Source organism: Montipora capricornis, chromosome 13, assembly GCF_036669925.1.
Source record: "Montipora capricornis isolate CH-2021 chromosome 13, ASM3666992v2, whole genome shotgun sequence".
Classification (NCBI taxonomy): Eukaryota; Metazoa; Cnidaria; class Anthozoa; order Scleractinia; family Acroporidae; genus Montipora; species Montipora capricornis.
Window position 1 is genome coordinate 43,022,913 of NC_090895.1, and position 17,871 is coordinate 43,040,783.

General features: G+C 40.4%; 1 protein-coding gene across 3 annotated transcripts; it reads right to left on the bottom strand.

Moving 5' to 3' along the window:
• Positions 1-3,579: 3,579 nt before the first annotated feature.
• On the bottom strand, positions 3,580-16,421 carry LOC138029369 (myosin heavy chain, clone 203-like). Of its 3 annotated transcripts, XM_068877117.1 has the most exons (3): positions 16,184-16,421; positions 14,653-14,848; positions 3,580-6,500 (listed from the first exon to the last, which is right to left on the bottom strand). In XM_068877117.1, exons 2-3 carry the CDS (start codon positions 14,825-14,827, stop codon positions 3,832-3,834), a joined length of 2,844 nt encoding a protein of 947 aa, XP_068733218.1. In that variant the 5' UTR covers positions 14,828-14,848; positions 16,184-16,421; the 3' UTR covers positions 3,580-3,831. The 3 variants fall into 3 exon arrangements, with proteins under 3 accessions (XP_068733218.1, XP_068733219.1, XP_068733220.1); XM_068877118.1 differs by lacking the exon at positions 16,184-16,421 and having other exon boundaries at positions 14,653-16,118; XM_068877119.1 differs by lacking the exons at positions 14,653-14,848; positions 16,184-16,421 and adding an exon at positions 7,342-7,499.
• Between the last annotated feature and the right edge of the window lie 1,450 nt (positions 16,422-17,871).

Genomic DNA, 17,871 nt, shown 5'->3' on the forward strand with positions numbered 1-17,871 from the left:
TAGGACCGGATTGGGTTGTTAATACTTTTTAGGAATGATCAACTCTGTAGCCATTTCTTCGAGACTTCTAGCTGTCCCTCCATGGAAGTCGAGCCGCGCGCTGTTTCATCATGCAATCGAGAGAAAGGGCTGAGGGAGGATTGGGGAAGAGGAGAATTGCCGCAAAAGCGCTCAGCTCGACTGACCAACACGATCTCTTCCTTAAATGAAGGATTACCCTCCTTTGTCAATTTACTCCAAATGAAGTATTATCCTCCATTTAGATTAATCTGTCCCAGGACTTGATATATATAATCATTGCTAAATAATGGTTAAGTCTAAGGCTTGATTTTAAAATGGTTAGCCAGTTTCTCTTGAATGAAGGGGGTAGTTTCTAAAGAAACTGTGGTACTGCGTCCGTGGGGAAGTAGTATACAAAAATTGGTTTTATCAACGGAGTTGATAATGTAAATTGGCCACCGTACAGAGATTCTAAAAGCTGACGTTTCGAGCGTTAGCCCTTCGTCAGAGCGAATCTAGGAATTATGGGTTACGTGTAGTTTTTATAGTAGAGTAGGAGCTACGCTATTGGTGGTAACATGGCAACGTGAAAATAGGAATATATTAGTTAAATGAAAAGCGTTCGTTAATACCGTGAGGATTAAGGGTGCCGATTTGGAAGATGAATTTTTGTTCTAGATTCTTGCGGCTTTCCGTCGTACCTAGATGTAGGGAAAGGCCGCAGATAGCCATGTGTTTTTGGGAGTGGTTAGGGAGATTAAAATGCCGAGCGACTGGCTTAGATGCATCTTTGTCATTCTTCTCAACATCGCGAAGGTGTTCGCGGAATCGGTCACCTAGTCGTCTACCTGTCTCGCCAATGTATAATGTATTGCATAACGTACAGGTTATGCAACAAATTACATTTGCGGAGGTGCATGTGAAACGATCGGTGATCTTAACAGATCGCTTAGGTCCCGATATCTTGATAGTGTTAACAATGAAAAGATAAGTTTTGCATCGTGAGCGCGCGCATTTGAAAATGCCGGGTTGCTCGTTAGTTTTGAGCGCGCTTCTAACTAAAAAGTTGCCTACGTTTTTGTCGCGTTTGAATGAAATAAGTGGAGGTTGCTAAAAGATTCTACCAGTCTCGGGATAATTTTGGAGTAATTTAAAATTATTAAGAATGATACTTTTGACTGCGTGATTATGAGTATGGAAAGTGAGGGTGAATGGAATTCTGTCATTCTTATCTTTTTGTGACGTTTGTAGTAATGACTGTCGATCAAATTGTTGGGGCGATGATGGCCCGCTTTGACCACAGAGACAGGATAGCCACGTTTTTCGAAGAACTGGCACATTTCCTCTGATTTGCTGGAAAAATCGGAGTCATCACTACATAGACGTCGAAGTCTAAGAAATTGAGAATAAGGAATGGAGTTCTTGACATGTGATGGATTTGATGATGAATACAACAAATAACTGTGAGAATCTGTAGGTTTGTAGTGCACACTGGTACATAGCACGTTGCCACTAATAAAAACTTTGATATCTAGGAAAGACAATCAAGTTTCCGAAATTTCCCAGGTATATTTAAGAGCCGGATGAAAAGAATTGACGGAGGTTATAAAATGATCGAGTTCTTCTCTGCTGGATGAAATAGCGCCGATACAATGGTCGATGTATCGGCCGTAGAGTTCAGGTTTGGGCCGTTGTACTGATTAAAAAATTGGTGTTCAACATATCCTACAAAAAGATTGGCATGGCTAGGTCCCATTCTTGTGCCCATCGCTACACCATTAATTTGTTTGTAATAGTTGCCAGCGAATGAAAAACAATTAAGCGTTAAAACTAGTTCGGCAAGGCGGAGGAGCGTTTCCGAGCTTGGTTCTTTGACAATGCGTTGATCGAAAAAGTGTTTAAGTGCTTGAAGACCTTCGCTATTGGGAATGACTGTGTACAGAGATGTAATGTCCATGGTGAAAATAAGTTTGTCTTGGCCGGAGAAATTGAAATCGCGGAAAATTTTTAGTGCGTGTGTATTGTCTTTAATGTATGATGGCAAAGATTTGACGATAGGCGTCATAATCCTGTCTAAGTAGCTAGAAATGAGTTCGGTGGGGCAACTACAAGCAGAAACGATAGGGCGACCTAGGTTGTGAGGTTTGTGAATTTTAGGCAAGAAGTAAATGCACGAAGTTCTAGGGGTGTTGATGATGAGATTAGTGGCAGTGTCCGGTAATTCTTGATTAACTATGAGATTCTGAATGGTGTCTTTGACAAGTTTTTGATTTTTGGAAGTGAGATCTTTCTGGATTTTGGTATAAAACAAGGTATCCGAAAGTTGCCGCAAAGCTTCTTTTTGGTAAAGGTCGGACCGCCAAACAACTACCGCGCCGCCTTTGTCGGCCGATTTGACAACTATGTCATTGCGTTTACCAAGATTTTTAAGCGCCGCCCACTGTTCCGAGGAAAGGTTGGAAAATTTAGTGTTACGATTGAATTTAAGTTTGTGAATGTCGTGACGGCATTTTTTGGTGAAAAAATCTAAAGAGGCAAATTGTCCCTCTGGGGGAGTCCATCTAGATTTGCGAACTTGAAGTGTTTCAAAAATATCTTTGTTAGAAGTGTCCAAATCGTTCTCTTTGTCATGAAAAAAGGCTTTTAACTGAACGTGGCGACTGCGAAGGAATTTTTCAACATCTTGCTTAATAGAAAATTCGTTGGTGCGTTTGGTAACAGGGACAAAATGTAGGCCCTTTGTGAGAACAGATTTCTCTGAGTCAGTAAGCGGAAGATTTTCTGGAATTGTAACTACGGTATTATGGCTATGCAATGTAGTGTCGTCGGTAATTTGCGGACCAATTATTTTTTGAAGTTTTAGAGTCTTGGTTTGGCACGGTGGTCAATTTACATTATCAACTCCGTTGATAAAACCAAATTTTAGTTTCTCTTGAACTTTGGTAACCGGCATTTTTTACTGTGTAAGCTTGCTTCTTGCACGTTGACAGGTGCACTTGGAAAACAATTGAAATTAAAAAAAGACACCCTCGCAGTTAAGTATGTGGTAGTCTAGTGGTCAAGTAAAGGGGTTATTAATCAAACGTTCCCAGGTTCAAGTCCTGTGAGTCCAGACATTGGGGTTCGGCTTTTAAAAGAAATATGTCCCTTTCCCATGATTCCTATCAAGCTTTCAGTGTCCAAAATGAACGACAATATTTCACTTAGAGCAAATTGACAATTAAGAATAATCCTTCGACTAAGGGAGAGACTTGGTCGCGACTGACATGGAAGGAACCGCCAGAAGCCTCCATATTTATCAAATAGCCTGTAAAGGATCTAAACCAGCACGACAGGAAAGACGGATGGATTAGACCATTTTCGAATTCTCACGGCTGGACTGGGTCTAGCATGAAATGGAGGCTAATGCGGGCAAACTAATTTGCCCGCATTAGCCTCCATTTCAAGCTAGACCCAGTCCATCCATGAGAATTCGAAAATGATCTATTCAGGTTGCATAGGTCTTTTCCGATAAGGATTATGCCACCCTAACCTTCTGCAGCCACACACAATAACTAAATAAAAATGACTCCCACAGGATCGTTGTTAAATAATTTAATAGATTACATTTTTTATCACATTACGTCACTATGCGATGTGAAAACCTAGCTGGTAGGTTCGTTTCAAATGGGGCCAGAAAGTAGAACATGTACAGAGTCGAGGTTCAGGGGTAACTTGCGTTTTTCCAGTTGCTTTTTAGCAAACTTAATGGGACTACTCGTTTCTTCGTTCTTGCACAATTTGAAAATGGCTTATTGTTTATGGAATACACAGCGGACGGCATTAATATGTTTACACAATTCCCTGTTTTCTGAGAGTGGACCAAACGTTTCTCTCACAGTCTAAACTTTTTGGCTTGGCCTCAATGGTTTGTTTGCTACAGCTGGTAAGTTTCTTTTCTAGGGATGACAAATTCTTGACAAGGGTGTGGCCAGTTTCTGTAGTCGACTTTTTTTCTGCTGTTGTAGAACCGTGTAGAGTAGTGACTGTTAACGGCTGAACACTTGCAACTGGTAAACTATTGATATCTTTCTTTAAATTCAGCGGAGCTTTCACCAGAGATGAAATTATGTCGAAGACGTTTCCTTCTCTAAGCTGATTTGCTTGGAATTTCTCCCTTGCGTTTATAATCCCTGGCGACACACCGAGGTTTTGTCTGTCACGATTTTGCGACATAGATTTTGTTACTCTTTCGTCAAGCTCATGCTTCTCTTTCTCGATATCATGTAATTCGGCGAGTTTAGGTCCATTCTCATCCAAAGTGTTTTTCGTTTCCGCAGTGATAACTTCACATAAGTCGTCACTTGTCACGCAATCCTCTATATGGGTACTTTTATTTGTATTAAGAAGCATTTCAGCTTTCTTGTGTACCTGGAAATCATTTGTGAACCCATCACTGGCTTGGCCTTTGTTCTCTATAACCTTAAGATTCAAGGCGTTTTCAGTCTGTTCACAGGAGATTTCAACATCCTGGCTAGCTACGCATTTTCCTACCGTTTCGTTTTGTAAATGTTCCGTTTTTTCAACGCGCGATTCCATCTCTTGGACTTGCTCAGGTAGGAAAAAACCATGTTTGTCAACATTATCGATATCCGTCACGCTTGCATCTATGCCTTTCGAGCTACTCTTGCCTTTCTTCTCCTTGTTACTTGAAGTTGCGTTACCAACGTTACTCGTTAAGATCTCAGTCACGCTTTCTTGCTTGGTGGTTGATCTCCGCGTATCATGGGATCCTGCCCCACCCTCACTGTCATCATTGCCGTCCATCACGCTCTCAGTCACGCTATTCGGGCTTTCTCCTTTTTTCCGACCGTGACTGTCATAAATTCCGTCACCACTCACGCTTTCCTGTCGGCTAAGTCTTCTTCCACTTCCTTCACCTTTTCTTTTCTTTCCCTTAGGGGCGTGTTCCGAGTCATCTTGTTGCAAGTCCTCGATTTCGGTTTTCTCTCCAGATAAATACTCAGCTCGTCTCAATTTTTTAACTAAATGTCTCTCTAATTTAAATAAAAAAGTTTTTTTCCATTCTATGGTCTCGTTCTTCACCCTCTCCCTTGTTTCGACAATCTTTTGGCTGATTTCTGATACTGTCTTACTCTTTGTGAGTTTGATTGAATTGGGAAGCCGTTCCTCATCTTGTTGATTTGCATCTTCGTCTCTCTTGGTCGTTTTAGATTTGTCAGCCACTGAAATGCAGGGAGTTTGGCTGCCATCTTGCTCCATGGGACCCGGATACTTTTCTTGTTCTTGTTCTTGTTCTGGTGGAAAAATAGGTCCAGGCTGATCTATGAGTTCAGAGCAATTGACTTTCTCAGCAAAAGCAGAATTATTCGCATGATCATCGCTTCTGAGATGACCAACAAATCGCTGATGGTCAATACCACGAAGGTTACCTTTTTGTCCCGAATCATCATCATGCTTACAGCTATTCATAGTCTGTACATTGTCGTTTAAGGGGGAGTCACATTTCTGCGTGATTTCTTCCCCAGATGATGTTCTCTCTGATAGACGACGTTTTCTAGAAATATGTTTCGTCAAGACTACTGAGCCATCCCTGTTTTGTGGCAAGAGATCTTCTAAAGAGATATTGTTTAACAATGGAGAACTCACTGTGATTTGGCGAACTTCAGCATTCGCATTGGAGTTCTCACATCGCGATTCCTTGCACAGCTCAGAAGCAGAAGGCGCAGTACTAGTGATACCACGTTCTTTGTTGGATAAATCTTCCGCATCAACAAGAGGACGAGTGGCATTTGTCAGAGTCGTAGAATTCTTCATCACAGAATGAACAGCAACAAGTTTGGGAAGAGTTTTGTGGTTTAAAGCCAAGCCAGCCGACGAAATGGTTGTGTACCAATTACAGCCTTCCTTTGCATCACTTGGAACGATGCAGACTCCAGGCACATGCAGAGCACGTTGAGGTAAGGCCGTTTGGTCATACACACGGGATTTGCCTGCTTTATGACGTCTTAGCTTCAAAAGAGCCCTTGAAGATTGACCTTGTAAAATCCCAAAGGATCCGCCAACATAATTTTCAAGATGACTTGGTAAATGTCCCCGCGCTTTTAGTTCAACAGGCTTCGAAAATTTATCTCTTGTATCATTTAGTGTCTGTCTAATATTCTCTGACTCAAACTGCTCTCGTTGGTTCCTTTCCAGGTACATTTTCTGGTCTAATGAGCTCTCGCTATGTAACAGACGAGGCCGCTTCGCTTCATTTCTGCTCAAGTCAGTGACGTATTCATCGAAATGACGGAGACGCTGTGTACGAGCAGGGATGGTCTGCTGTACAGCAGATCCAGTTGTGCTAGTCGATAGATGATTGCCTCTACTTGGAACGTTTTGTTTAGAAGCCAAAACGCGTTCAAACAAACTTTGCGGCAAGGAAAAGATACTTTCCACAGTAGGAACTTCCATAATAAAATTATTTTCTCCGACCATCGGCGAACTTCGCGCTGATCCTGCAACCGAAAAGAACCAAAAGAGCTAACGTTACATTAGGACCATAAAATCAGACGCGGAAACCTGCTATACACTGAAACACAGTTACAATGATAATGCCTTGAAATGAATTTACAAAACACCAAACAGAAATATACCCTTTTAAAACTGGGTTTGTCACCAGGTGGATCCATTGGCAAATAAAAAATATAAATATATGTTACTCTGGTGTTTGAAATATAAATTATGTACAATAAAAACGTTTTCCGACGTTTCGGTTGTATTCAACAACCTTCATCAGGGAAAGTGAAAGATAAAATTTACACGAAAGCTAAGATATAAACTAAAACGCTAATTAAAAATTCTAAAGTTAGTGTCATTTTTCTTTTCTGCAATAGTCAAATGCAAATACTCCTTGGGGAGTAGTGCTCCATCGTCTCGGTTGAGGGGGTCTTAAGCACAGTTTATTTCCCAAGCCTCAAGAATTTTCCTTTGTCGCCAGTGCTGTCTTTGGTCCGCAAGTGCTGATTTTTCTTTTTGTAGCAGTGCGACGGCCTTTTGATGCTCGCCTTTTCTAGTTGTAAATTTTCTTTGCGTTTCTCCGACGTAATCCTTGCTAGAAATATACCCTGTGTGCCAATTTTTTTTTCCTTCGCTCGGAAGTGGCGAGTTCTCCCAGGCCTTGTAGAAACATTGAAACGATAGTAAACTAAAAAACACAGGTTTCAACCTTGAAATTAAAACAAACATAACCATTTTAAAAGGTCTAATTCTCCCTGCACTTTTACGTTCATAAAACCCTTCTTCAAATGATTTTTCAGTTTTATACCGTGTGCTTTTGAGCGCTATCACTTCACTTACTGCTTAATTTCCCGGCATCTGCATTCAAGAACTATCTTTCAAATGGAAATAATCGGTCCACTTTGTCTGTGGCTTTATACGGAGATCTCGCTCTTTGCCAGAAGATCGTTGTATATTATATAGCTCTGTAGGTTCTAAAAAAAGCTCTCACGCAAATCAAAACATTTACACTGGTTCTGATTTAGCTCAGTCACGAAATTTAAACGTAAGCATTTCACTTTTATTGCACGTATGTATTTTTGCTGAGTCACGTGTGACGTAAACTAATATAACCACGCATCATTTCAGCTGAGTCATGAAGCAAAGAAAAACCCCATGACAACGCAATCATTTTAACATCATCGAGCCGAGAGAAGAATGGAAAAGAAACCAAAAGCGATTCATTCATTGTAATATCACTGACTAACTTTTAGCAGCGTCGTGATTCAACCAATTGTAATATTCGTGACTATATTTGAGCGGAATATTGTATCGAAAATCAACACTAAAGTACACAATACATGGAATATATCGTTGTCTAAATTTGCCGAATGTGTATTCAACGAAATCTGCAAAAACAAATTCTGATATACTTTGAAATATCGACTAGCCGGTCAAACTAACGCAAGAAAACTTTCTAGAAATATTATGGTAATGTTGTCACGCAAGCATGCTTTTTAAGTCTTCTTCGATTTAAATTAGAACTTGAGAGCACAAAGGGTAATTTAAAAAAACAGCAATATTTGACACATTTTGCCCTTAATTACATAGGAATGAATTTCTAAAGCACGAATATGTGTAGGCTACGAACGCGGACGTACTTCCTAAAGTCGTTTCTCTCCCACGTTCTGGAGGTCAGCACGACTCCTAACAACAAGAGCATGTACACAAGAACAATAGTCTTTTTCAACGCAACACGCGAAAACAAAACCTTGGAGACTCGGCAGATTAGCTTCAGTTAATCGCCTCATCATAGCTTTTATTTGCCGTATTTTGTCATGAGAAAGAATATCCGTGTATCTTTTCTATCCGAAAAGGAGTTCTGTGCAATTTGTCCGCGACTATCCATGCCATACGACCCCCGACGTCATATACATTACGTCACTTCCGGACCCTGAACTGAAATGCTGCACTCTCCTGTCACAAGAGGGGGCCGCGCTAGGACAATAAATTGGACGTTTGGAGTATTTTTCACGAGGTGTACAATATTAGTGCTGGAGACTTAATGTGAAAAACGATTTTTTAAATGCAGAGATTGAAAATCATTGCATGGCAGTTAACAGCGCTACTTTGGCAGTAACGAAAGGAAAGCCTGGCAAAATTAACTCTAGGTTATTGGTTCAGCATATGACTGTTTTTTGATGTTTGGGTCAACATATCCTTACCTCTTCACTGAATACTGACAATTACGGATATTTCACAACGCATCAGAACTCGTTGGCGAACATATCCAGGGCTCGAAATAACGGCCGGTCAACGGACAATGTCCGAACTGATTTGGGAGTTGACCGGTCAACCTTTCGTCTTGCCGGTCATATTGATCATATTGACCGGTCACATTTGATCGTTTTGAAAATGAAATAAATTAAAATTTCCATGTTGTTCAGTTGTAGCAAGTCGCTGTGTATTGTCATTTGCGGAACTTTGATCTGAAATCCTGGGTGAATTGCAACAAGAACCGTTGTTGACAATGACTGCCTTTAAGTCCTATGAGCCCTAAGCAACAACTTTTTTGGAAATATATAACGCCAGTTTGGGTTCATGGGCCCCTGTTTTAAGAGTTATTTATTTTATATAATTTGACAGGCCAGAAACGGTACGTGACCGAGCTAAAATGAATTTGGCCGGTCATCGTGTCCGGAGATGATATCATGTGACAAATTTGAAGGCGGGTCTAAAACAAAGGTCACATTCGACAGCTCACTCGTTGCAGGTCATTGAAGCAACCTAAAACCCTCAATTTGGCTAACCCTAGGTCTAAAAACTAACCTTGGGCCGTTGGTTAACCAAACTGAGGGTTAGGGTTAGGGTTACTTTCCAAAAGGTAAAACAATGATCTGCAACGAGTGACTTGTGGAATGTGATCTGTGTTTCAGACCCGCCGCAAATTCGAGTAGAACTAAACACAAAACGCGGGCGCAAAAATTAAACCGTTTTTTCTGGATCTCGATCAGTCTTATAAACAAATCATCCCAGTAACCGGGATAAAAATGACCCGATGAAATGTCATGACAGAGCGAACGGTTTGTCATTTTTTATTTCTCTTTTCTTGTAAATTCAAATTTTGAGCGCCCGCTTTCACGTGTAGTGTTACGTGACTTTTGGTTTATACTGTAAGAAACAGACAACTTTTTTAAAAGACATGTTTCGGCATGCTTATACCATCATCAGTTAAAATGAGTTCTTAAGTGTGAATAGTTATAAAATCGCCACTTTGCTACCAGCATAAAGGAACACACGGAAAGCGATAAAAACTCACATATTTTTAAGCTTTTTAACACGTCTCCTGTATGTTAAGAACAAATACTCCCCTTCGTGCTTTAGTATTCTGGATTCTGCCAATTTATTTAATTCAATTTATTTAAAACTCAAAGAAGGTTTTTATGTAAATAAGATCAAACCGGAACTTAACAAACAATTGTAGCATTACAACACTTTTCTCACGTTTTAGTTTACACCTTGATGTTTGCTGTCACACTGTAAATAGTACCTGCTTTTGTATTACGTCATGTTGTAATAATTTTTTCATCTACCCGTAGACTTTATAGCTGTTCACACTTAATAACTCATTAAACTGATGATGGCATAAGCATGCCGAAACATGTCTTTTAAAAAAGTTGTCTGTTTCTTACAGTATTTATAATACTTGCTACTATTGCGAACTTTTGGTTTAGTCCGAACATCCGAGCAGATTGGACATAACACAGCGAGACGGTGCAGCGGAGGATACATAAGGGTCATAAAAAGTTGATCCCTTTCTTGCGTGGGACTTTCAAATGATGCAACGGAGACACTAGTCACTTCGATAGTTAGGATTTGGTGTGAGACGTAATAGTTTTACTCTCCTATTTCGACAGGATTTTACGGTGGTGAGTCAGGTTTTGCCCACACTTGATTTTTGATACTAGGCGGACGGAAGCGAATGTATTCTTCCCATTACGTCATTACGAATACTTTCGTGTATTTAAATTGTGATATATATGCACTTTGACGTCAGTATTTGAGGGAGAGTATTACGGTGATGAAATGGTATATGAAATGTATCATATATGAACTGCGGATATGAAATCAAGAGAAGCTATGATCTTCGCAGTTATGAGCGCAATTTTTGCAATTGCGTAGAGAAGCCTGAAAAATTCAGGACTTCAACGGGGTTTGAACCCGTGACCTCGCGATTCCGGTGCAACGCTCTAACCAACTGAGTTATGAAGCCACTGACGTTGGGAGCTGGTCATTTATTTGTGGGTTCTAATGGTCCCGTGAGGAATGAATCAATGATGAAATGGTATATGAAATGAATCGTATGTGAACTGCGGATATGAAATCAAGTGAAGCTATGATCTTCGCAGTTACGAGAGTAATTTTTGCAATTGCGTAGAGAAGCCTGAAAAATTCAGGACTTCAACGGGGTTTGAACCCGGACCTCGCGATTCCGGTGCGACGCTCTAACCAACTGAGCTATGAAGCCACTGACGTTGGGAGCTGGTCATTACGAAGTACGGTATTGCACATGTTTTAGCCGTAGCGAATGTCACCGTTTAGAAGCAAATGGGAAGCGACGTTACAATTCGCACGGGAAATTTATACGTACACGTGAAAATCGGCTCAGCCCTTAGCTCATTTGTGATTGTTTAATGATCGAAATGTAGTTGTAAATTTCCCGCACGGCTTATTGCATTGCTTCCGATTGGATCATAGATGATGACATGATCAATACCGTGATACTCTCCCTTTTAACAGAATGTGATTTGAGTGGGTGTAAAAGCCAAGTGGCATTACAGGTGACCAGCATTTCCCTTCATTTGTCGAATTAGTTTTGAGAAATATTTTATAAAAGCAACAGAGTAAGGACAATGGGCAAGCCAGCGAGCCATGCAAGTCAACGAGGCCAGCCATGCGAGTCAACATGCCAACCATGCGAATCAATGCGTGTCACACAGTTATTGACTAACTGTTTAACAGCGCTATTTGAAATGAGTGCTTAGCAAAATTTGCATGGCTCGCATGACTCGCAGATTGCCAACCCTTCTACCCTACATACACCAGGTTTCCGGTGACAACGAATGTTTTGGGAATCACTTGATTGCTGTCAACAGAACTAAACGGATAAGTCCCAAAATCATGATACGTTCCCGTTTGCTAGACGCATTAAGCCACACTTGAAGATGAACGTTTTAGATTTTCTTAGTATTCACTTCACTTAATTAATTTCGCAAGGTTTTTCTCTCTAGCCTTGCTTGAAGAGAACACGTTCATCACAAGATTAAATAATTGAATCACCGAAGTTTTGTGATAAAACCTAGAAGGTGATCTACCATTTCCGATCTCTGTCACTTTGCGCCAAGGGATTTTCCATGGGTTCAGTGGATTCTTCAGTAATTAATGCTGCGTTTACATTATTTTGAGCTTTTCCCTAGATTAAGAGTTACTGAGTTTACAAGTTAATTGACCTTGGTACATTCGTCTGCTGTTTACACTGGCTGAAATGACTCAAGTTGACGTGTCAAGACTCGCGCTCCAGGTCACGAACGTCATGAAATCGAATTGGCGGGAAATTCTAAAAACACGATGGCTTCAAGAAGTTAAGTCTTTGGTTTCGTGGTCATTGCTTTTTATTTTAGGAGCAAACTGAGGTGCTATCATCTGCATAGACGAGGACCTCATTCCACAATATTGAGCTTGTTGATTGTACACAGAATATGGATGCTTCCGTGCATAGAAACTATGCGGCAAAATTCCGGAAAGAATGTCGCTTCCAGTAATTAAGTCACTTCCGGTCAGCAATCACGATCAAATAATCAAGTGAAAAACAAATGAGCAACAAGAATAGATGAACAGGAGTCAAGATCATGGGGTGATCAGCTTCTAAACGTTTAACAGCTAACCTTACCAAACCTAGCAAAAGGTGTTAGAAGATTTTAAAAAACTGTTTCTTAGGCTATGTTGTGAAATGGCATTGCTTGTGCTATCCTTGCAACAGCAATGATTCATGAATTCACTTTGAAAGACATCTCTCTTAAAGTTGCTTACTCCCGACCGAATTCTTTAGCAACTAAATCCATCATTCAACTGCATTATAGTAAAAAATGAATCAAGCCCGAACTGGAATATGGTGTTCAATGCATCTTCCTTGAAAACCTTACTTGAATGTCAGAAATCAAATTTCGTTTTTGTGTTTCTTTAAATCTCGTGCAAAACTGACATTGGTTTAAATAATGAGTCCCTTATTATTTGTTGTTGTTGTTAATCGAGGAATCTTGTCTTTCGGACAAATCAGTTCGCAGGTGGGCTGTAACTGGCAACAAGTAAGAACCGATAAGTAAAGCAAATAAGTTACTTTATTTATCCACATATCGCATATAAGCGAAGGATCGTTAAATGCAAATGTGCAATAAAAGATTATTTAAAACAAAGAAACATGCCTGTAGTGTTATCTGGCAACAACAAAATCTCTAAAGTTGTGGAATATCAAACGACCCTTTTTGGGCTGATCTAAACGTTCTAAAGTTCAAAAATCAAATGATCAATCTTTCGCCACCTGAATAATTTGTTTTGTACGTTGTTGAAAACAAAAACTGAACAGAGTTAAGAGTTATTTCAAAAACACTGAGGGTATGTCTCGGAAGTCTAGAAATCTGTAGCTAAAAGGTTCAAGAACCTCTAAAATCAATACGCGATGTAGAATGCTAGAACGGAAGAGGGGTTCTAAAATATCTAAAAATTCTAAAGTTCTAGGATATCTATGGTCCATGTTGTGAGTCTAAAATTTCTAAAGCTCTGGAATATGTAAGTTCTTTTGGGGATTCTAAAATCTCTAATTTTCTAGAATATCAAAAGATCCCTTTGAGGCCTCTAAAATCTTTAAACGTCTTATCTTCTCAAATATAAAACAATCCCTTCGGGGGTTCTAAAAGCCCTAAAACCGAACCGCGAAATGAAAGCTAAAATTTTTACGAGAATGCTTAGGCCTAATCACTGAAACGAGCGCTTAGGCTTAATCAGTAAACTAGTGCTTTTTTCTCCACACGATCTCGTGAAAAGAGCAGTTGACCAAACCGCAAAATGAAAGCTAAAACGGTTACGAGTGCTTAGGCCTAATCACGGAAAAGCGCGCTTAGGCTTAATCAGTAAACTAGTGCTTTCTTCTTCACATGATCTCATGAAAAGTGTACTAGTTGAGCGAATCGCAAAATGAAAGCTAAAATTTTACGAGAGTGCTTAGGCCTAATCACTGAAACGAGCGCTTAGGCTAATTCAGTGAACGAGTGCTTTCTTCTTCACACGATCTTGTGAAAAGTGCAGTTGACCGAACCGCAAAATGAAAGCTAAACTTTTGCGAGAAAGCTTAGGCCTAATAACTGAAAGGAGCGCTTAGACTTAATCAGTAAACGAGTGCTTTCTTCTTCACACAATCTCGTGAAAAGTGTAGTTAACCGAGCCGCACAGTGAAACCTAAAGAGCGATACCCGGTTTGGTCAAGTTTTCATGTCCATTTTTAATTCGTTTGGGAAAACGTTTTAGCTCACTTAAGGACATGGTATTCATGGGTATTTGTTTTTGCTTAAATGAGTGCTTAGTATTTAAACGAGTGAATGGTAATCAGTGAAATCAACCAAGCCTAGTGTGAGTTCTGGAACTCACTTGATGAGTCTGGCTATTCTAGAACTCTAGACATTCCAGACATTCTAGAGCCCACAGAGGGTAACATATAACAATTGAGAATTCTACAACTTAGAACTCTAGAACTGGAACTCTAGTACTTAAATCAGAACTTTAGAAGTTTGCACAAACGACCATTTTACTAGAGCGGTTCTAGAATGATACACTAGAACTTTCTATAGAGCTTTTCAAACTAGAGCAGTTACAGAATGCTATAGAACTTACTAATGTCATGACTTTGACCATTCTATACTTCACATATAATCACTATAGAGCTCTTCTAACTAGAACAGTTCTAGAATGCCTTAGAAGTTTCTAAATGTGAAGACCTGCATCTTTATGGAATTCTTGTGCATTAAACCAGTTTGCGGCTTATCGTCCCCTACACACAAATTACAAAATAAGAAATAACAAAGAACGTAGTCTTCCTTAAAACATTCACCGCGTCCTTACCGTAAATGCAGCTTGGTCGCTCAACGCTACTCCTGTCGTCAGTGCCGTCGTTGGCTTTCATCCCACTGAAAGCAAGCTGTTGATACATGGAAGGTTGACCTGATGTCGAATAACAAAATGCCTTCCTTTCAAACGAGGTAATCATTGAACCATCGAACCCATTCGACCGGATCATCTAATCTCCAAGACAGAATCACTTGAAAAAGAAGTCGAGAAAGTTTCCGTGAGTCAAAAAAAAACATGCGGCGATCTCTTCAAGAAATAACGCAGATCATGCGCCATGTGGGCATCTTATGACTGTCATACCGGTCTGAGTAAACGTACCGTTCTCATGTAAACGACAACAAATCTCAGACCAGGTCAGCGATATGTTTATTAGACAAAAGATAAAGCAATTGCAGAATACTCCGCATCTCTAGCTACACGGTGCAGCCGGTAACGTGTCTACGCGGTTACTCGAGTTCTCATTAATTCATAATATTCACTCAAGTTCTCTGGAAGGTGGCTACACGTCTACGCAACTTCTCCGTTTTAATTTATTCATAATTCACTCAAGTTCTCTGGAAGGTACGCGTCTACGCAGCTATTCCGTTGTAATTTATTCATAATTTAGCGAAGTTACTTGAGCCGTAATAACTGTTGATAAGAACTACTATAACTGAAAGCTAACCAGTTTGAAATCAGTGCCTAGGCCTAATAACTGTGGATAAGAGATGGAGTTCGTTATTTTCTTAGTTTCACAAGTCTCGAGGGAGTTTTCTGCAATTTTTTGCGGGGTTTTTTATCATTTTGTCCCGGTTTCAAGTAAAGGGTTGCAAAAATGTCATACCGGTACAAGTTCATACCGGTGCGAGTTGGTCATGGTCTCAGGTAAAAAACCCCGAAAATAACAAAGCGAGAGGTATTGCCTCCACCTTCAAATCCTTCCAACTTATTGGCACTAATTTAAATGTATAATTACTCCATGGACAATGACGGTCAAAAATTTTGACCAAGAATCGATGATGAAGTTGGTGAACGACGAGTGAACTTTCGATTTCAAGATACTGTGGTCGGCGGCGGCGGCAGCAACTTCTCGAGCGAGCTTGAACAGTGATCGGAAAAAGATACCGAAATTCACACTGTCAAAGTTAAGATTACTAATAATTTAATTCAGCAACTGCACAGATGACTTAGGCGCTCTCAAGTCCTCCACAGCGCTTAAATGCAGTTATTGAGGACTTACAAAAGTCTACCTCGTTCGCGTCGTACAAATGTGGGCGAATTATCCTTAAAAATAAATTGGTTACGAGGGGATTCAGTTTGCACGCGCGAATTGTCGTCAAAACCTCAAATTTGTTGATTTCACGTCGTTGTTGCACAGATTACCGCAGAAATATGAGCTAAAACGCGTGCTGCACGTGAAGCCGCGATTTTTCCCTCTATTAAACCTGGATATTGCTATTTTGTGGCATTCGCGATGACGATCGCGTCGTAAATCTTTAAGTCCCTGCATTTCACGTCGTGTGATGACGACAAAGAATGTACTAACCTGTAAAACGCACGTGAAAAGCGAGTAGAAGCCTTTGTTTTGCTTAAAACCACTGATTCGTAGCTGTCCAACCACAGTTGCCGTCTGTCCTTGTTGCTGCCAGAGCTTCATATAAAAAACCCAGATTCTGTTGTTGAAAACGACAGGGAATAGGACCGAGTCACAGAAATAAAAATCTGGAACATCCTAGGATATCTCGAGGGATTGGAGTAAGTGCAGAATATCCGGCCACCGACGTGTTTTTGTTGCGGCATTCTTTGAAGAACGGGGCATCGGTTCGGAAGGATCATGACTAAAACACCACACGAGTACATACGGGTAACATACGAGTAACATACGAGTAACATACGGAACATACGGATACATACGAATACATACGACTAACATACGAGTAACATACGAGTAACATACGGATACATACGACTAACATACCAATACATACGAATACATACGAGTAATATGAATGTTTTTCTCATAAAGGAAGCTCTAATTATAAGCCTTGCAGGCATTTTTCATGTCAGCAAACACGTACCCGGCTCAGTTTGAGGTGGGAGGGAGGGGATGTTGATCGACCCCCCATGGCTTTCGTTAAATTTAGTCACAGTAAAATAAATTCACATGGAGTGCAAAACCCTTAGCTTGCGCTACAAGATGACAATATATTTTGGATGTCGCTGATGTCGTATGACGTCATCAGATCCGCCATCTTGATTTCACTATTTCAGCTTAAGTTGCCTATGATAAATCAGTGCAAAAAATCAGTGCAAAATCAAGCCAGAAAGCTTAAATGGGGTAAAAAATTATGACAGACCTGCTCTGACTTCCTTACGTGTCTTAAATGTAAACTGGCCTGACAGTTATAATCAACTACGAGAGCAACATGCAAAATGTATTGTCATCTTGTTGCGCAAGCTAAAGGCGGCGAAATACGAGACACAAAAACCCTTAACTTGGCGCGCAACATTATTTCGTTGCAAGTTTGGGTCGATTTCTCCCGTTTTTCACCTTGCATGATCAACTTGTCGCACAACAAAAACATTTGTTGCGGGTTGAAGAAAGTTGTTGCGAAAAGTAGAGCGCGGATCTACTCTGAGCAACAAATTTTGGCTTTGTTGCTCGTTTTTCATCAAGCTCACAACTTGTCGCGCAACAAATGTGCTCTTGTACTAGCAAAGCAACCACTCAGCGCCCTGCATTTCTTCAACCCGCAACAAATGTTTTTCTTGTGGGTCAAGTTGATCACGCAAAGTGAAAAACGCGAAACATCGACCAGAACTTGCAACGAAACAATGTTGCGCCACAAGTTGAGGAGGTTGGTATCTCGTCTTTCGCTGCCTTAAGGGTTTTGCACTCCATGTGAATTTATTTTACTGTGACTAAATTTAACGAAAGCCTTGCAGGGTCTATCAACACCCACCCCCCCCCCCCCCCCCACCCCCCCTCAAACTGAGCCGGGTACGTGTTTGCTGACGTGAAAAATGCTTGCAAGGCTTATAATTAGAGCTTCCTTTATGAGAAAAACATTCGTATTACTCGTATGTATTCGTATGTATCCGTATGTTAGTCGTATGTATCCGTATGTTAGTCGTATGTTAGTCGTATGTCAGTCGTATGTATTCGTATGTATCCGTATGTTCCGTATGTTACTCGTATGTTACTCGTATGTTACCCGTATGTACTCGTGTGGT

Coding starts and splice junctions, on each gene's coding strand:
- LOC138029369 (XM_068877117.1), bottom strand. CDS start 14,827: ATGATCCGGTCGAATGGGTTCGATGGTTCAATGATTACCTCGTTTGAA. Junction 6,501..14,652: donor GCGACCAAGCTGCATTTACG/GTAAGGACGCGG, acceptor TTTCGGTTGCAG/GATCAGCGCGAAGTTCGCCG.